We start from the raw sequence: 20,716 nt of genomic DNA, 5'->3' as shown, positions 1-20,716 counted from the left end.
CTGCCGATGTTCAGGTGTATATCAGTATGTAGTGTCTCTACTTTAAAGAGTCCTCTCCTGCTGATGTTCAGGTGTATATCAGTATGTAGTGTCTCTACTTTAAAGAGTCCTCTCCTGCTGATGTTCAGGTGTATATCAGTATGTAGTGTCTCTACTTTAAAGAGTCCTCTCCTGCTGATGTTCAGGTGTATATCAGTATGTAGTGTCTCTACTTTAAAGAGTCCTCTCCTGCTGATGTTCAGGTGTATATCAGCATGTAGTGTCTGTACTTTAAAGAGTCCTCTCCTGCCGATGTTCAGGTGTATATCAGTATGTAGTGTCTCTACTTTAAAGAGTCCTCTCCATGCTGATGTTCCAGGTGTATATCAGTATGTAGTGTCTCTACTTTTAAAGAGTCCCTCTCCTGCTGATGTTCAGGTGTATATCAGTATGTAGTGTCTCTACTTTTAAAGAGTCCTCTCCTGCCGATGTTCAGGTGTATATCAGTATGTAGTGTCTCTACTTTAAAGAGTCCTCTCCTGCCGATGTTCAGGTGTATATCAGTATGTAGTGTCTCTACTTTAAGAGTCCTCTCCTGCTGATGTTCAGGTGTATATCAGTATGTAGTGTCTCTACTTTAAAGAGTCCTCCTCCTGCTGATGCTCTTCCGATCTTCAGGTGTATATCAGTATGTAGTGTCTCTACTTTAAAGAGTCCTCTCCTGCTGATGTTCAGGTGTATATCAGTATGTAGTGTCTCTACTTTAAAGAGTCCTCTCCTGCTGATGTTCAGGTGTATATCAGTATGTAGTGTCTCTACTTTAAAGAGTCCTCTCCTGCTGATCTTCAGGTGTATATCAGTATGTAGTGTCTCTACTTTAAAGAGTCCTCTCCTGCTGATGTTCCGGTGTATATCAGTATGTAGTGTCTCTACTTAAAGAGTCCTCTCCTGCTGATGTTCAGGTGTATATCAGTATGTAGTGTCTCTACTTTAAAGAGTCCTCTCCTGCTGATGTTCAGGTGTATATCAGTATGTAGTGTCTCTACTTTAAAGAGTCCTCTCCTGCTGATGTTCAGGTGTATATCAGTATGTAGTGTCTCTACTTGAAAGAGTCCTCTCCTGCTGATGTTCAGGTGTATATCAGTATGTAGTGTCTCTACTTTAAAGAGTCCTCTCCTGCTGATGTTCAGGTGTATATCAGTATGTAGTGTCTCTACTTTAAAGAGTCCTCTCCTGCTGATGTTCAGGTGTATATCAGCATGTAGTGTCTGTACTTTAAAGAGTCCTCTCCTGCCGATGTTCAGGTGTATATCAGTATGTAGTGTCTCTACTTTAAAGAGTCCTCTCCTGCTGATGTTCAGGTGTATATCAGTATGTAGTGTCTCTACTTTAAAGAGTCCTCTCCTGCTGATGTTCAGGTGTATATCAGTATGTAGTGTCTCTACTTTAAAGAGTCCTCTCCTGCTGATGTTCAGGTGTATATCAGTATGTAGTGTCTCTACTTTAAAGAGTCCTCTCCTGCTGATGTTCAGGTGTATATCAGCATGTAGTGTCTGTACTTTAAAGAGTCCTCTCCTGCCGATGTTCAGGTGTATATCAGTATGTAGTGTCTCTACTTTAAAGAGTCCTCTCCTGCCGATGTTCAGGTGTATATCAGTATGTAGTGTCTCTACTTTAAAGAGTCCTCTCCTGCCGATGTTCAGGTGTATATCAGTATGTAGTGTCTCTACTTTAAAGAGTCCTCTCCTGCCGATGTTCAGGTGTATATCAGTATGTAGTGTCTCTACTTTAAAGAGTCCTCTCCTGCCGATGTTCAGGTGTATATCAGTATGTAGTGTCTCTACTTTAAAGAGTCCTCTCCTGCTGATGTTCAGGTGTATATCAGTATGTAGTGTCTCTACTTTAAAGAGTCCTCTCCTGCTGATGTTCAGGTGTATATCAGTATGTAGTGTCTCTACTTTAAAGAGTCCTCTCCTGCTGATCTTCAGGTGTATATCAGTATGTAGTGTCTCTACTTTAAAGAGTCCTCTCCTGCTGATGTTCAGGTGTATATCAGTATGTAGTGTCTCTACTTTAAAGAGTCCTCTCCTGCTGATGTTCAGGTGTATATCAGTATGTAGTGTCTCTACTTTAAAGAGTCCTCTCCTGCTGATCTTCAGGTGTATATCAGTATGTAGTGTCTCTACTTTAAAGAGTCCTCTCCTGCTGATGTTCCGGTGTATATCAGTATGTAGTGTCTCTACTTTAAAGAGTCCTCTCCTGCTGATGTTCAGGTGTATATCAGTATGTAGTGTCTCTACTTTAAAGAGTCCTCTCCTGCTGATGTTCAGGTGTATATCAGTATGTAGTGTCTCTACTTTAAAGAGTCCTCTCCTGCTGATGTTCAGGTGTATATCAGTATGTAGTGTCTCTACTTTAAAGAGTCCTCTCCTGCTGATGTTCAGGTGTATATCAGTATGTAGTGTCTGTACTTTAAAGAGTCCTCTCCTGCTGATGTTCAGGTGTATATCAGCATGTAGTGTCTACTTCAAAGAGTCCTCTCCTGCTGATGTTCAGGTGTATATCAGTATGTAGTGTCTCTACTTTAAAGAGTCCTCTCCTGCTGATGTTCAGGTGTATATCAGTATGTAGTGTCTCTACTTTAAAGAGTCCTCTCCTGCTGATGTTCAGGTGTATATCAGTATGTAGTGTCTCTACTTTAAAGAGTCCTCTCCTGCTGATGTTCAGGTGTATATCAGTATGTAGTGTCTACTTCAAAGAGTCCTCTCCTGCTGATGTTCAGGTGTATATCAGTATGTAGTGTCTCTACTTTAAAGAGTCCTCTCCTGCTGATGTTCAGGTGTATATCAGTATGTAGTGTCTCTACTTTAAAGAGTCCTCTCCTGCTGATGTTCAGGTGTAGTGTCTCTACTTTAAAGAGTCCTCTCCTGCTGATGTTCAGGTGTATATCAGTATGTAGTGTCTCTACTTTAAAGAGTCCTCTCCTGTTGATGTTCAGGTGTATATCAGTATGTAGTGTCTCTACTTTAAAGAGTCCTCTCCTGCTGATGTTCAGGTGTATATCAGTATGTAGTGTCTCTACTTTAAAGAGTCCTCTCCTGCTGATGTTCAGGTGTATATCAGTATGTAGTGTCTCTACTTTAAAGAGTCCTCTCCTGCCGATGTTCAGGTGTATATCAGTATGTAGTGTCTCTACTTTAAAGAGTCCTCTCCTGCTGATGTTCAGGTGCTCTACTTTAAAGAGTCCTCTCCTGCTGATGTTCAGGTGTCTCTACTTTAAAGAGTCCTCTCCTGCTGATGTTCAGGTGTATATCAGTGTGTAGTGTCTCTACTTTAAAGAGTCCTCTCCTGCTGATGTTCAGGTGTATATCAGTATGTAGTGTCTCTACATGTCTCCATGCTTTAATGTTCAAAAAGCTCTTTATTGTTTTCATACTGTCTGTGCTGCAGCACCTCTTTTCACCCTCTGTCTGAAACCAGAGCCCAGTCTGCTCTGATTGGTTAGCTGGCCGGCTCTGTTGTGATTGGTCAACCGCTTACAAATGTCCCGCCACTTAGCCTATCACGTACAATGTGTTGGAGCGCTAGTCAATATGAGCTAGAGTGTTACATAGTGATGTCACTAGGAAGTAAACAAAGGAGTCCAATGGTCAGATGTATTTTCTCCACTGCAGACTTTATTGCTTTTGTCCTTTTTATGAAATGCACAAAATCAGATATGTACAAACTGATGAAGATAAGTTATCCTCTTCCTCACCAGAAAGCCTTTCAGAAATGTTTGGATTTATAATCACTCATAAACAGGTCCCATTAAGCACTTTTATTTTTAAACATTTTTAACGTAATATAAGACGTTATTCCCCCTTAGTGAGCTGATCGGGAACTTTCCACCGTTTCTACCAGACAAACTCCCGGCGTAAAAACATTTCCGAGCAACGGGATACATCTGATTTATGAGTGTCAAATATATATTGCTTTTAATAACCTGTACTCGTCCGGCAGAAGAGAGACGTCAGTCCATAAAACAAGGCATTACCAGAGAGAGGAATATCCAGAAAAAGGGAAACGGAGAGAAATGCAAACTTAGTGTCTTTTTATGAAGTGTGTTTTAGGTTCCAGTAGCTTATTATTTTTCATTACACACACACACACACACACATATTCCTGACGTACAGTAATGCCAAGAGCACCATCTTTAAATAAAGACGTGTTTCATATCAAAACTTAAATATCTGTCAAAGTTTTGGTGGATTGTCTCATAAAGGATATGTCATAAAAAAAGAATTGCACACTTTGTTTAATGTCAAAGTGTGGCTTCAGTTTTACGAGGCGTTCAAAGCAAGAGGAAAAAATAGTCACGTAGTATTTCATACAGAAAGTAATTAGAAGAAGCTGCCTGTCACTTCCTCCCGCAGAGTGAAGTGACTGGTGTAGAAAAAAAAGTCTGCGTTTTATTTGAATATATAAAAAAAAAGGCACAATGTCCGTGTGTTTTTGAGCACTTCAAAACAGACGTGCGTTTTCTTCATGGAGTGTTTTTCAGTCATCACTTCCTGTCTGATATATTTGGATCCAGCGAAGGCACACATGTGTTTGGTAAGGAGGCTCCGAGGAGTCCATCGTCTTTTCAAAGTGAAACTGTGACCGCTCCCAAACGGCTGAGACCTCAGAGAGGCGTGGTGTCCCCGCTCTCACGCTCTCACACACACACACACACTCACACACACACACACTGGGGTCACATGTTCCCGCTGTAGTTCTTCTGCTGGTACCAGGTCTGCCTCTGTTTGCGGGCGTCCAGCTCCGATAGCAGCGCCTGCCGGTAGGCCTCGTAGGATTTGACGATGTGCTCCAGCTCCTTCATGAAGAGCAGCTTCAGCATCCCCTGGTACGTGTCCAGGTCCGCCAGCTGGAACAGCTCCCACTTCAGGATGTGGTCGTACCTGAGGGAGAAGAAGGTATTCAGGGTCGTTTAAGAAGTGAAGGGTTGGATCACAAAGCCTGTATGATTTGTACTGCTCACTCTAACACTGTAGGGTGATTTTCGAGGATAACACTGATAATTGGGAGTTTAAAAATCAGATAAAGATAAATCCGTTTAAAGACAGAATATCAGTCTCGGGTAATTGTAATGCACATTTTTCCACATTTCCTGGATCAAACTTTAACAAATGTTGCAGAAGGTTATTATATGTGCGGTCAGTACTCACTTGAGTGGAGCGCGGGCGTACACCTGCAGCCAGTCCGGTATCTCTGCCGTGTGGTACGGGTTCGCTGGGACGAGCACCTGCTGGTTCCTCTCCTCTGGGCGGGGCTGGTAGGCGACCGGGGGGGGCAGAGGGGGGGGCTGGTCGTAGCGAGGAACACTGAAACACACACATTCGTCGTTATGAGGGGTATTTTAAAAGCCAGCTTTAAATTGTAAAAGGTCAAATACTATTGCAACCACTTCTGCAGTTCAAGGAAGATGAAAGACTACAATTCCCAGTCTGCCAGTATATTAAGAGCCACAGATATGTGTGGACAGAAAACACAGACGAGACCCAGCTCGGATCCGTTTATCATTAGAAAAACAAGTCTATCTAGATGTGCTAATTTTATCCGACTATAGCCTCTTTTGCTTTGACTCTTCTTTGTTGAATGTGTGTGAAAACAAGTTATATTTCAAAGCATCAATCCAAAGAAACGAGTAGGAAATGTGTTGTTTTTAAAGCGTCTAAAGGGACTTACAGAAGCTCAATGAAGGAAGACGCAAAAGTTGGTATAGTTCCTAATTTGGTCCTAGTGGATTTAAAAAATGTGCAAACAACCCAGGTCCAAGAAGAAATACTGTTTTGATACAGTTTTATTTGGTCTCGGTACTATCACTTTGCTGTAACACTGTAAACGTACCCTCTGTGGGACTAATAAAGGAATTCAAATTGTGACGGTGTGTACCTGGGGGCACAGGGGTGTCGGTACTGCGCTCTCTTGTTGATGTGATCCACGTAGTAGACCCCGAACTCGGCCGACTCCACCTTCTCCCAGCCGGGGGGCAGGCCCTCCCTCTCCAGCGGGTGGCTCCAGTGCGTGGTGTTGGTGTTGTGGTCGATGTAGTACTTTCTGCCGCGGATGGTCCAGTCCACCGTCCAGCCGGGGGGGACCGGCCCGTCGTCCCCCGTCAGGTTGGACAGGTTCCCCATAGACTTGGCCTGGATGCGCCCGATGCCTGAGGACACAAACATCTTGTTTTTTTATTCAGCCGGAGGGAGAGATGTGAGCCGAGAAGCTGCCGCTGGGAAAAAGGAAATATCTGAGAGGAATTTCCTAAAAACAGCCTGTGTGGGAAACTGTGGTTTAGAGGGGAGAGCATGGAGGAGGTTAGAAAGGTCGCTCTGATGCTGCAGCTGAATGTCGATCAGGAGGAATGCAATGAATCTCTATTTAAAGCAGGAAGCAGTTTCTGAAGAGGTTCTGGTTGTTTGTTGGACTCCGCTGTGACAGTAGAGATGAAGAAGTGTCGTTTTTCAGCCGCTCAATTCTGGAGAGGAGAAGACTTATTTCACTATCTTCTGAAATAAAAAAAGTCAACAACTTATTTCCCGTAGCAAGAAAATGTTTCCCTGCAGCTTCTAGAAACTAGGGAACTTTTGCAATGAGCACATTTTCTATAAAGAAAGTATTTCTGTTTTTTGTAGTGTGTTCTTTTTTGTGCATGTAAATGGTCTGCAAAGGCTAAAATCCCCGTGTTCCCTTTTGATATAGAAACGTTTCTAGTGTTGACTCGTATGTTGTTTTTGCTCCCGTACAATGCCTTCATATACAAATAAAAAGTCGATTTATCAGTAAAACTTTGCAAAACTCTGATGGTTTGTGAGTAGCATTTGTTGCAGCCCTTTGTGACGGAGCATCTTATTTAACCGGCATATTTGATCAAAGTTTGTTTACATTTGAACGGTAAAACAGACGAACTGAATTCCCAATCTCTCCTCCAGCAGCCTCTGAAGTGTCCTTCCTGCTGGGTAATGAGAGGAAATGCTGGGTGAGAGAGTGATCATGACTCAGGAGTGAACAGGGGGAGCAGAGAGTGTTTTAAACTCTGCACAACCAGAGAGGAATGAAGTTTCTCAGCAAAATGGCCGCTGCAATCTGACAAATTCTGCAGAATGACAGCAACTCAGCCAGCTGCAGAGCGAGGAGGAATGTGAGGGGTCCTCCTCCTCCTCTTCATCATCTCTGCCCTTTTTCTCAGAGAGACAAACTCTCTGCAGACATGAACAAAATGCAGCACTGTTTCTAAATCTTTCCCCCCCTTTTTCTTTCCTTAAAAAACACCCGGGTTTAAACTCATTTTACATTTCCCTGCTTCCAGAAGTTAAGAGTTATTTACGTTGCAGTATCCGCTTTCAGAAGCCATGTACTTTTGCAATGAGCACATATCCAAAGAATGTTTCTGGTTATAGAAAGTAAAAGGAATTTCCTGATGCTGTGGATGAAAAAAACGATCGAAAAATTGTGTAAATAATCGATTGAAAATATGGGATGAAAATTATTATCAGCTATTTTTTATATTTCTAATTAAAATGAGTATAAGGAAATTACCAGATCACCTAAGTGAGGCAGTATTATTAAAAAGCGCTACACATATGTCATTTTAAACTGCATTTATTTTATTTAACGCCATTTCCTTGGAAGAAATACTATACTGTACGCATATGACATTTGACTCAATCAACTCATCTGCTAATTCCTTTTCATTTAGACTGGAAAATGTGAGAAAATAGTCCATCATACTAAACTAGTGTTGCTGTTGTAGAGCTAAATATTTCATCCCTCATGCATTCCTTTCACAGAGGTCTATTTACGGTGCATAATCAAATCCATAACAAGCCCACATCAGTGCGGATACTAAAACGTCCTTCTAGGAGCCCAAAATTGGCAAAGTCTCCTCTTAACTTTTTTCGAAAAATACAGATATGAAAAGTTGTAGAATTGCAGCCTTGATTTTACTCTTCATCAAACAAACTGCTTAACTTTTATTTCTCAAAAGCCAGGTTTTATTTTGCTAACCTGCACGACAAACTCATAGTAAAAGAAAGCGATATTGCACTTACTACAAAAGTAATATGTTCTATCGCAATATGCAAAGTCATCACTTCTTACTACCAAGTCTTTTCCAAAACCAGTTCAATATTATTTGACGCCACTGCAATGTCAATGTGCGTGGTAAATCACAATATTCAGCGTTTTTGAATATCACATATTGTCCTCGTATCCATAAACCATAAATGCAAATTACTTACGTCCAAAGATCAAGAATCCCTCTTGTGATCGTTGTCACATCTTTAACTCAGATATTTCTGTCCATCCCTCTTGTTTACCTTCCTAAAGAATAAGAAACCAGTGAAATCATGTTTACCTGAGGGGGGTCTCCCTGGAGCCGGGGGTGTGTGTTGTTGTGGAAGTCTCTGGAAGTTGTGTTCATTGTGCTCATAGTATCTATAGTCCTCTGGGAAGCGCTCGGGGCCCCTTCTGGGGGGGGGCTGCTGCTGCTGCTGCTGCTGCTGCTGGGGGTCGTAGTAAGGCTCGGGGGGGTAGTAGTACCGGCCAGCGTCTCCATTCTCAGACAGGAGCCCCACGTCGGTGAGGAAGGACTGCGAGGAGCCCCCGTACTCATGGGGCAGATCCCCCAGACTGCGGGGCAGGTACGGGGGGGGCCGACATGCGGTGGCTCTCTCGGCGGGCCACCTCGTGGGGGAGCCGCTGCACCGGGGCCCGGAGGAAGCTCTTGTTGCGGGAAACCACGGGCTCCCGGACGGGGGCCACAGGGTAGGAAGAGGGGCCCATGTCAGGCAGAGGGACCTCGGTGCGTCGGGGTATCGTGGGGCCATGACGGATGAACGAGGGCATCAGATCTGTAGGGAGACACAGGAACTGTTAATATACCTGTCAATTCAATAACAAATAAACGATACGACAATAATTTAATGTCAGATCAAGTCTGAAATGCTACTTTTTATTTATTTTTAAACACTTTATTCGGTTGTATTCGGGATTGTGGGAAACGGTATTTCGATCTCTCTGTCTGTACACAGACTGAAAGATTAACAATAAAGTTGACTTTGACTTATAACTGTGTTTGAAATACACTATATACATATTTCATTATGAATATGTTTGCAGGATTGTTTATATGCTTTTACAAAAAAACTGTCCCATCTGTGACAACAAATATTAGTTGTTTTACTAAATGGGAGGTTGAGTTATCCCAGTTATCCCAGTATTTTGATCATTGTCTTGATGCTATTATGAATTATTTTGGTTCAGGATAAGCAAGACCTCACATTTTTATGTTGCACCATGCCAACTTGTACTTCACTTAAATATTTCCTTACTCCTCTTATTATTTATAGAGTATATTTAACCATCCAAGAGTACATCACATAACATATAATAAAACCATCTATGAGAACGTTATTACACAAACGGGACTATTCTGTCTGAATATTGAATACTTTTAATTGAGACTTTATATAACTTTATTTAAAATTCTTAATGAATGAAGGACCTTTACTTTCAATTATGTACGTATCATTACTAGTTGTTATACTTCTAGCCCCACTGCTTATAAGTGACAAAGAGATACAACTAATGGGTACGGTAATAATTAACTACATAACGCAAATTAAATGTCAGTTAGAGGCATTTTTATTAACTAACAGTCAATTTAACAGATGATAATACTCGTACCATTTCTACCAATGGACACATTTAAGCTACAAATCTGACTTTATTTAACTATGAGCACTGAATAGCATCAGGCACAAACCAATTAAATAAAGTGTTAACTTTTTAATTAACGTAATATCTGGACTTTCCTCTGACTCTGCAGCTGAGCTGACGTTAATGCAGCCAGCAGATGCTAGCTAGCACTTTACCTATCAATGTGTTTACGGTTTACACAAATACAAACAGTTTGTTACAAGCTTTAAAATTAAAATAATGTGGCGCATTACTCCAAATTATTCATACAAAAATGTTTGCTAATGTGATCTTGTAATCTTTCTTTCACTGCTTTTGCTACAGCACCTCTTTTCACCCTCTGTCTGAAACTTTGAGCTACGGGCTAATTTATGCTAACGTTGAGCTAAAAAGCTAGTGACAGGTCCTAACTTTGAGCTATCGTGCTAACTGATGCTAGCGCTGAACTAACCGGCTTATTAATGCCAACTTTGAGCTAACATCGTAACTGGTATACAGTTGGAGCTAGCAGGCTAAATGGCGCTAACTTTAAAGTAAGAGGCTGACTGGTGGTAAGTTTGAAGCTAATTGGTACAAACTTTGTGCTAACAAGCTAACTGAAGCCAAATTGTAACAGGCTAACGTTGAGCTAACATGCTAACTTGTTGCTTACTTACTTCTCAGCAGCGGAGACGTTTCCTTCTTCACATATTTCCCGTGAACCTCGGCTGGTTTCGACGCTTCTTTTTTACTTTTCTTTCGAGAGAGCATAACTCCAGGCTCGGGTCAAAAACATCAACAACAACAAAATAAGTCATGGCAAGACCCTCTGACCCGGCGACCGTCCCGTTCAGTTTGAAGGAAAGTTAACATGTTTTTAAAGCGTTTTACATTAGCTAGCAGCTCAGTTAGCCGGCTAGCTTTTAGCTCCCTTTCCTTACGGAGGTCCGGTCCGCTGTGATCCAAGCTCCACACCCACAGAGAGTCCTCCTCTCCCTGGGCTGGAGCTGCAGAGTCCTGCCCCCCTGGAGGGAGCTCAGCCTCCAGAGTGTAGGAATACTCTGTTACAAGTAAAAGTCCTGCATTCAAAATGTTACTCAAGTAAAAGTACATAAGTATTAGCATCGCAATATACTTAAAGGACCAAAAGTAAAATGACTCATTCTCCATATTGGTCCATTTCAGAATAATATGAGATATGTTTTATAATTATTGATCATGAAAGTGTTCTCAAAGCTGGGAAATGTGCAGCTAGTTTTAATGACTTTGTCTACTGCAGGGTAGCTTGTGAATTTACTCCAGGTGGAACTAAAGTCTGATTTCAGTGTTATATTCAGATTATATTTCACATCATTAATTCAAATTCTGTAAAGTAACTAAAAAGGTATTAAATAAATGTAGTGGATTTCAATGACCCATGAATATTTTAAGGTAATGTAGATTTGGGCAAGATCAAGCGGGTAATATATAATTTGAATATGTATAAAATATTGTGAAAAAAACAAGTATCTACAGCTGTTAAATAAATGCAGTGGAGTGAAATAAAAAGTATACAACTGAAATGTAGTATCAAGTACGATAACATAAAAATAAGCATGTTAAAGTACCTTCAATTTTATTAAAACACAGTACTTGTAAAATATAAACACAGTACATATACAAAAACATCCAGACAGAACATAATCCAGACAGAAATCAAAAGGAGACATAATGCATGTATTTTATTTATAACAAACATTACCCTGTTTCAGTTTTAGTGCTTCATTATCGAGACAAGGTCCTTCATTCAAAAATAAAATAACTCATTGCACAGCTTTACATATAAAAGTAACATGTTTTTAAATAACAGGAAGCACAGCCACTTGACATTCACTTATACAATTCAGGATGTGAAGACAAACAGACTGAAAGGTCTCTTCTGTTTACATTATCTCACTCATCTTTTTCCCTTTCACATAATACTTATATATATTTACATTGTAATCATATAAGGACTTAAGTAGGACAGAGAGAACAGATTACACACAGAGAAAATAACACCTTTATAAAAAGTGCAATTCAGTAGTGAATGCATTAGTAATGGTAAGGCAGTGAGGGCGGGGGGGTCAGGTTACACATGATCTTGTTGAGGCTGCTGATCTTCTCCTCCAGCAGGAAGTTCTTCTTCTCTAAAATAATGTGCCGCTGCTTGGTCTTCTCCAGAACCTCCAGCAGCACATCGTTCTCATCGTACAGATTTCCGATCAACACGTCCGCCTTACCGTTTTTATGAAGCTGCAAACATCACAGAAAGGAAAGGATTGGCGATTAGTAAAAGCATCATTCATCTAATTAAAGTACAGCTTGAATGAATGATATCATCAGTTTGAGTAAGAGCTGCAACAAATGACAGCAATAAATCTCTGACACTAACAAATATAAAGACGGATAATAAATGACAATGAATTTCATTTATAAATCTTAATATAACCGACCTGTTCCTTGAGCTGAGCGACTTTCTCTCTGAGCAGCAGCTTGACGTTACTCAGCGAGAGCTCGATTTCCCTCATTCTCTCCTCCATGATCTTCACCTTCCTCTGCCTCTCATCCTGCTGGGACAGTCAGGGATATCAACACGAGGATATGAATGAAATATTCATTTGATTCCATTTTGAGTTGATGTGTGAGAAAATAAAACGAACAAGCAGATCATTTTCTAACAAGCTAAAACTTTATTTATCTTCATTTCAGCATTAATATAATTAGGTAGAAAATTATGCCATGTATTCCAGATACCTCTACGAAAAAATAATTTAAATCATACAATAAATAAAATACATTTAATGAGAATTCTATCAAAAATAAATAACAAAATAAAGATAAAATACATTTGGTGCAAAAGCAACACATTTATAAATCACTACTGGGGACAAACAATCATTTATAATAATAATAAATACCAGATAAACATTCATTATTTGTGTTTAAACAGTACAAATAATAACTTAGGAAGCTGTGGTTCACTTTGGTTGTGCAGCAGAATCAGGTAGTATGTGTACAATAAAATAACAATTACAGGCATTAATAATAAAATACAATTAATGAATAAATCTCATCGTGGACACAGAGTGACGCTTCGTGATTTTTACAGATTAGTTTGATTGTTAGAAAAGGCTCCTCGATGATCGCAAGGCAAAGAAAAACATTCAGCCTCTGAGGATTTATTTGAATAAAAAGACCCTGTCTCAGAATAAACGGTTCAAGTGCATTTAAACAAAATTCACCCTGCGTTAAAAACCATTCCCTGTATTCAAACTACATAGTATTTTAGGATTGAGTATAAAAAGTTAAAAGTCCAGAAACAACTGATGTTTCATGAGGCAAGTGAGGATTTATTTACATTGTATTTTTAAATGTTATGACCTAAATAACGTGAACAAAAAATGTGAGAATTTTCATCAAAATCATCAAACTGATCCTGATAAAAAAATGGATCATACACTTAATTCTTTTTAAGATGGAATAATAATTAAGTAGTGAAATCTTCCCGGCAAAATAGATATATTCTAAAATGTATATATTGATTTTTTAAGGAACCTATTTTTTTATTTGTGTTTAATTGGGATGCAAACTGCGGAAAGCAAAAATGGCCAAAAAAAAAAAAAATTCCCTGCTGTTTTCTCATGAAAACTGTTTTCTCCATTATTATAATTTTTTAGAGTATGATGTTGAATTTATATTTCACAAATTCATTACATCATTATCTCTTTCGTCACAACTAACCCGTTATAATGCAGAAAATGGAGGAACGAAATATCTTTGAAATATTCCCGTTCATGGCTTCCCAAAAAAACGACAACAAATAAATACATTACCAGCAAAAACCTTTTTTCACTTCACTGGTTTGAGAACATTTTTACTTGATTTTATTTGTATGTATGTATTACCACCTTTTCCGAAATCATAATCAGTGTTTTTTCTTCACTTGCCTCTCAGGGCTTCCGTATACATTTCATATGGCTTGTCCTTCAAACTTTAAAAATGTCACTATCATTTCCATCATAATTCCCATTGGGGAAAACTTCCTATTTCCACCTTTTTCTGTGTTTTCCTGCCACCTAGCAGCGGAGAAAAACAATTACACATTCAGCCTTTAAATCAGGCAGCACATCTGATCACAGTCTCCCATAAAGAAGCAGCCACACAGCAGAGGAAGAGGAGCAGAATGGAGGAAGAGCAGCAGTAAAAAGAGGGAGGAAGAGGAAGAAGAGGAGGAGGAAGACGGCGCTGTTAGAGTCCTCCGATCCTCCGGTAGCTGTCAGAGTGAGCGACCCTCTGATCCTGGACCGGCGCCTGCAGAGAGAAGCAGCAAACTTCACCAACGCTCCAGCCTCGCTAAAACACGCAACTAAAACTAAAAACACATGCTTTAAAACAGCTAAACTAATGTGTTAAATATTACTTAAATAATCATGTGAATACACAGACAGAATATACAACTATAGGGTTTTAAAATAACCTAATAATAATAATCCTGTCATGTGTAGAATTCTGATTATAATGCGTTAACACTTTGCATTGACATTTTTGATTTGTCACAAGTTAAAAAGTATCCAATGGTTATATTTATTTAGTAGTAAGTTGACTATTCTGTATATATATATATATATATATATATATATACATATACATCTTTCACTGTTAATATGTACATTGTTCTATTCTTTGCGATGCCTTGCTAACTTGTTTACATGCTGCTGTAACAAAATGGTTTCCAAAATCGGGATCAATAAAGTATTTAGCAATTATTTTAATAATTGATAAATCATTAAACTACGTTTTTCCTGCAGTAATGTCTCTAAAGCAGGGGTGTCAAACTCAAATTTCATCGCGGGCCACATTCGCATAAAGGTTGCACTCAAAGAGCCGGTTGTAACTATATAATATATATATATAAAATAATGTATTACATTATTGCCTCTGAATTGGATTATTATCGGATAGGATAATACCTTAGTAATTAATTACGTCTGAAAGCAGAAGTCCAGGGCAAATACTTGCAAGTCTCTTCAGTGCGCATGTCACAAAACGAGATGCATTGTGGGACATGTATTTTATGGGCAACCTGCTTCTGTAAATCGGCATGTAACCGTATAATAAACGTATTATATTCTTTGCAAGCTCTTGCGGGGCCACATAAAATGAAGTCTTGGCCCCCGGGCCTTGAGTTTAAGACCCCTGCTCTAAAGTAATTGCATCATAATATCCCACTTTGTATCAGGTGTGTACTCTATACATGTATGTAGTTAAAGAGGCACCACGTCTAATTAACTGGTCCTAAATTGTGCTTCTTTTAAGCTTCATAAAGTATTCTGTTGCTCCGGTGTTTCAGATGTATTTATAACAATTTGTCCATTACAATGCTAAATTGCATTATGGGAATACAACCTGACTGAATACATAGGCTACTAGTGACAAAAGGGAAGATTTGATGGCTTAAATGTATAAATATATAGTTAAATGTCTAGTGTAAACAACTGGGGATGACGATCAGTGTTTATCCTGCAGATAAATGAATCAGATGGTTTTTAAACACACCTGAACAAACTACATCCGTTAATTAGGATGAGACGGAGGAGTGTGTAACGTGACAAATGGAGAGAAACACCCAGAGGATCACACCACTGCAGTCCCCAAGAGGAAAGTTAAAGAAAGAAGCAAAGACAACACGCACACCAAACCCAGAAAGCAAACACACACACCAACACAAACACACACTTGATGAGCAGGTGAGGACAGACGGGTGGATCTGAGAAACGAGCAGCAAAGCAAACCCAGCGCTAACACAAACATAGATTATAAGATTATAAGAGCTAGATACATTCAGATCATCAGGTGCTAGAGATGATGCTTTTGATCAGAACTGCAGAAAAATGTAATACAAAATGATGTATTTATAATATATTAATGCACAACATTCTTAATTAAATTCAAGGACTTTTTAAGGATTATCCAGGCTCACATTCCTCAATTTCAAGGACCCTACATGGAATCGTTTAAGACATGGATTCACTTTAGTTCCTTCGAGAATTTTTATAATTAAAAACAAGCAGCTTCAATTTCTATTCTTGTACAATAGATATTAAATATGAAATTCAGGCATTTGCAATGACCAATACAGTTGGTTTTTTTGCAGAAAAAGTCCTTACATTTAGTTTTAGCCTCTGCTATTTATATATATTTCTCAGCACCTGAAGTAAGTGATTTATTTGACACCAGCGTGAGAGTGACAGAAATACAACAGTTCCCATATCTCCCTTTTCCACCATGAGATGTAGTGATAGCTCCCATCTTATATCCAGTTATGCTGAATTTACACGTGACAAAAGAAAAATGACCAGTGAGGGAAGTCGAGGAGATGAAAGTGAAATCAACACACCGTGCAGAGATGCTCAAACGCAGAGTTTATGCTCTAAATAATATTTTAAAGAAGATTCAGGAAAAATGTACACTCAAAATGATAATGCGTTCCTCAAGTACACGGTTTCTGCAGCGCACATTTAGGATATTTAGTTTTATGAATGAAATACCAATTTGTGTTATGCTGTCAGAGATATGGAGGAAAATGTAAAGCCCTATGAATTTACGAACATAGACTTTTTAAAGATTATTAAACAAAACAATAGTAATATACTGTAGGTGTAGTGCAGGTGTGTGTGTGTGTGTGTTTGTGTACCTGCATGTTGTCCGGCTCCTCCCCTCTGTGATTTCCTCTGGGGATCCTGTGAGGAGACAGAGGCAGCAGACCCACCAGCTGAGCCTGAAATGACTGCACACACACACAATGTATACATCACTTCAGGGGACATTACATTGACTTACATTCATTTCCTGGAGACTTCACCTAACCTTAACCATAACCAACACATGCCTAACCCTAACCAAGTCTTCACCCTAAAATGAATGACCTCCATTATGTCCCCATAAGGGGGGCGAGTCCCCACACGTGACTGTGTACACAGATGTAGGTCCCCACAAGGATGGTAAAACACACACACACACACAATTAGAAGACGCTTAGAAAATAAAATGTAGGAAGTATCCAATAAAAATCAATTCAAATCCATTCTTCAAATATAAACCTGGCAAAAGTAGGTGGAAATCAGGTTCCTCATAGTTAACAACAACAAACACCTGCAGTAAAAATAGTTTTGTTACTGATTCTTCTGGAAATGATTAAATTGCTTCAAAATTGAAGACAGACAGCCCGAGAGAACCGTATTCCTCAAGCAAAGGCTGGTGTGGAGGCATTACAACCGTGAATGAAGAGGCTGAAAGGGTTTTACCTCGATCATCTGAGCGGACAGTCGAGCCACCTGAGTCCTGAGAGCCTCGTTCTCCTTCTGCAGAGCCTCAGGATCTGAGAGAGAGGGTGCTGCTGCAGAGCCCTGAAACACGCAGCACAGGAAATTAGAACCCACACAGATATTAAGCATGTTTAGAGGATAGATCTAAGGCTATTGTACCGTGTTGATGACCCGGTGTGTCTCCAGCTGCTGCTTCAGACAGACGTTCTCCTGCTGCAGAGCCTCCAGGGAGAGCAGGGAGGCGTCCAGCTCACACACCTGCACACAGGAGAGGAGATAAGATACAGAAACAATAAGATAAGACACGATGAGATAAGACACAGAAACAATAAGATAAGACACGATGAGATGAGATACAGAAACAATAAGGTAAGACACGATGAGATGAGATACAGAAACAATAAGGTAAGACACGATGAGATGAGATACAGAAACAATAAGGTAAGACACGATGAGATGAGATACAGAAACAACATGTCCTTTATTACATTTAACCTGTTGTGGAAACATGTATTGATCAAATTGATATGAAACAAATGAGACAAACATCGCTGTGACCCTGGTGTCACATCGGGACTTTAACTCTAAACCTTCACAGTAAACCCGGAGTGACATATATGCACAATCAGAAATATGATTCTGATCTGCTCAGTTAATTTAGCTGATTCAATTATATTTAGTTAATATATTCTTTATTCTTCAATTCAAAGAATGTTCAAACTAATTTAAACCAAGAAATCATGCTCATTAATTAAGTTAAAAATAAGAGTTATTTTACCATTAAAGCCCAATGGGACATATATGTCACATTTCAGATATTTGACACTAGGGGGGGTTACTTGTCAGAAATGTGTTCTAGGTCTATTTAGTCTAAATGATGTTCCCCTATATTTTTTCTTATTTTTTTGTAATGTTATTATAGTGTTCTGAAAATGGTTCGCTATCCGTTTAAACATTTTTATGCAAAGAAAGTGACATTTCCGCAGTGGTCTCCTCCCATTTCATCCAGAGCTGTGTACATCTCTCACATTTGATATTTTATTGCACTCTATTTCAATGTTTATTTTATATTTTAAAAAAATGTTCTTATTTTTTTCGTAATGTTATTATAGTGTTCTTAAAATAGTTCGCTATCTGTGTTTTTTTTTTACTTTCATATTTTCACGAGGAATTTCACTTTGTGGTGCACAAAGTGAAATTCCTCGTACGTGTCAACCGACCTGGTGATAAACCTGTTTCTGATTCATTATCGTCCCTCACCTTGTCTCTGGAGCTGCGCAGCTCTCCTTTGGCGCTGCGCAGCTCCGTCTGCAGCCGCTGGTTCTCTCCCTTCAGCAGCGTCTGCTCCTGCTGCAGCAGACGAGACATCTCCTCCCTGAAGAGCTTCCTGCTGCGGCTCTGAACGCCGCTCGAGTGCAGCGCCATCTCCAGCACCTGGTTCTGAGGGCAGATAAACAGGGAAAACATCAAGTATCCTGCAAGAGAACGGCAGCTGAATCATACTTTTCCCACTTGTCTTTTTTACCCATTTGGAATCGTGTATGTTTCATGTACTCATGCTGCATGTGTGCTAATATTCTGCCAAATTGTTAATCTGGATTATGTAGACCCCCCCCCCCAAAAACAAACAACAACACAGACTATAACACCCCTTGCTGTTACATACCAACCAACTATGTGCTATATGTGCAATATATATGCCGTTAATAACTGGCTGCCTCAGAACTGTTACAGGATGTGTATTTTGTAAATTGTGTAACTTTTTATTTTATTTTTCATTGTATTATAACTTTAATACTTTTGTATGCATGCTTCTACGTAACATTAAGCTGTCTTTGGCTCTTTTCTGCTGTAACAACGTACATTTCCCCTCTGTGGGACTACTAAAGGTATTCTGATGTATCTCTGTCAGTGGTGAACTTATTTATTAAAATGGTACCTTTTCGTTGCTGTTCTGCAGCTGTTTGTGCAGCACGCTGACTTCCTGTTTGAGGGAGTCTCTCTCCTTCTGCAGGTGACGGACGTCAGACTTCAGACGGACGCTGTTATGCTTCACCTTCTGCAGGGGGAGAGGAATGGATAAAAATCCATTGGATATAAATGGATAAAATGCACATAAATCAGATCTTGCTCCACTCAACATAGCCTACAAGAGACTATGCAGATTTGTTCTTGGTTGTCCTTTTCGTACACATCACTGCACAATGTATAACCAACTGAAATGGCCTTCATTAAATGTAAGAAGACACACGCATTGGCTCCAGCTGATATTTAAATGCATTTATCTTAACTATCCCCTCAGTATTTTGTACCCTACTCCCCAAATCATCAAGTTAGACACTGTCCAGATTTATTTCTCTGTCCCCTCTTGGCAGAAGAGCGTTCGTGTTCAAAGCCCCAACAGACTGGAATACTTGACCTGCTGCTATTAGATCTCTTGCATCCTTGGGTATGTTTAAACATGCATTCTCATCTCACTTTCAACTGGTCTGCACTTGTTATTAACTGTTATTGATGAAACTGATTTGCTCGACTGTCTCAAATTGTAATGATTGTATGTATTACTTGAATTGTACTTAACAGACTGTACGTGGTTTGTCTTGTTTTGCTTTTTGTCTATGTATGTCTGTAAGTTGTTGTATTGTCGGGACCCCCTTGAAAACGAGATGGTGCATCTCAAGGGGTTTATCCCAATAAATAAAATGTCTATTTATTAAAGTCATGCAAATAATCTTTGCCTACTCAGGACTTCTTTATGCTTTATGCTTCAAATGCCCACAATAATATTTTAAAAGTAGAGTTTGTGTATTCTGCACCATGGACATGGAATATGCTTAGAACCGAGAGGAAGCTATAAAAATGGAAAACAATGTAAAAAAACTTGATTATAGAGGGAAATGCCAAGAGGACGTGGCTCATTCCAAAGGGAGCAACGTACAAATCCTTCTCATTGAGGCTTTAACTTGTTCACGGGCTACCACAGTTATACATCAGTTTAATAAGGATGAAAGCTCCTGTGAAACACACGTACTGAAATAATACTAAACATGACTTTATGTTGCAGCAGACTCTCACCTTCTCCTGAGCTGCAGACAGCTGGACCTGAGCCTCCTTCTCCAAACTCTCCAAGGAGTCCACTCTGTCCGCCTGAGGACCAGAAATACTTTATGATCACCTTCACTGCTAAAGCCAGACCACACCACACTATCTCAGCACAACACATTACAGATCTGACGGGGAACATTTCGTTTTTTTGTTTAACCTGGACCCTATTTTCTGAGTGTTTTAGTGACTAATGGGAAATCAGAATGTGTTCATTTGTCCAGCAACAGGGACATTTACGGGGAAATTGGTCCACTATTGAGTAAGAGTGATGAAATGTAATCCTTCATCAATGTACGTCCACTAAAAGTTTGTTTCTTCATTATAAAAAGGATCCTACAGGGAAATAATCAGTTACATAAATATTGACGATGTAGCATTAGCTTCAGGATTAGCCTGATGCTCACCTGGTCTCTGAGTTCACAGAGCTGCAGTGCATGCTGGGAGACGGCCTGCTGCAGCTGTGCAGAGTCCTGCAGAGCTTTGGTGAGCTCTGACTCCAGAGCACACACACACCCTGCCAACTAACACAAAACACACATTAACTACACACTACGACCCACAACACA

At 39.7% G+C, this 20,716-nt stretch overlaps 2 protein-coding genes across 11 annotated transcripts in view; both read right to left on the bottom strand.

Annotated features, from left to right (window-relative positions):
• Positions 1-3,636: 3,636 nt before the first annotated feature.
• sav1 (salvador family WW domain containing protein 1) lies at positions 3,637-10,722 on the bottom strand. Its single transcript, XM_034233962.1, is given in 6 exon segments — positions 3,637-4,922; positions 5,190-5,345; positions 5,917-6,187; positions 8,378-8,672; positions 8,674-8,873; positions 10,377-10,722. Coding segments are annotated over 6 exon segments (1,221 nt in total). The 5' UTR covers positions 10,471-10,722; the 3' UTR covers positions 3,637-4,717.
• Positions 10,723-11,297: 575 nt separating this feature from the next.
• Positions 11,298-20,716, bottom strand: part of nin (ninein (GSK3B interacting protein)) — a 49,449-nt gene continuing 40,030 nt past the window's right edge. For 2 of the 10 annotated variants that reach the window (XM_034233949.1, XM_034233953.1), the window contains 9 exons: positions 20,555-20,671; positions 20,121-20,192; positions 18,985-19,104; positions 18,306-18,485; positions 17,205-17,303; positions 17,025-17,126; positions 16,415-16,507; positions 12,174-12,290; positions 11,298-11,973 (listed from right to left, as the gene is read on the bottom strand). In XM_034233949.1, the coding sequence (XP_034089840.1) occupies positions 11,773-11,973; positions 12,174-12,290; positions 16,415-16,507; positions 17,025-17,126; positions 17,205-17,303; positions 18,306-18,485; positions 18,985-19,104; positions 20,121-20,192; positions 20,555-20,671 (1,101 nt within the window). In that variant the 3' untranslated portion in view covers positions 11,298-11,772. The other 8 variants (XM_034233950.1, XM_034233958.1, XR_004570777.1 and 5 more) reach the window with 7 other exon arrangements.

Source organism: Gymnodraco acuticeps, unplaced genomic scaffold (genome assembly GCF_902827175.1).
Source record: "Gymnodraco acuticeps unplaced genomic scaffold, fGymAcu1.1, whole genome shotgun sequence".
NCBI classification, from domain to species: Eukaryota; Metazoa; Chordata; class Actinopteri; order Perciformes; family Bathydraconidae; genus Gymnodraco; species Gymnodraco acuticeps.
This window is presented reverse-complemented; position numbering and strand designations above follow the sequence as displayed.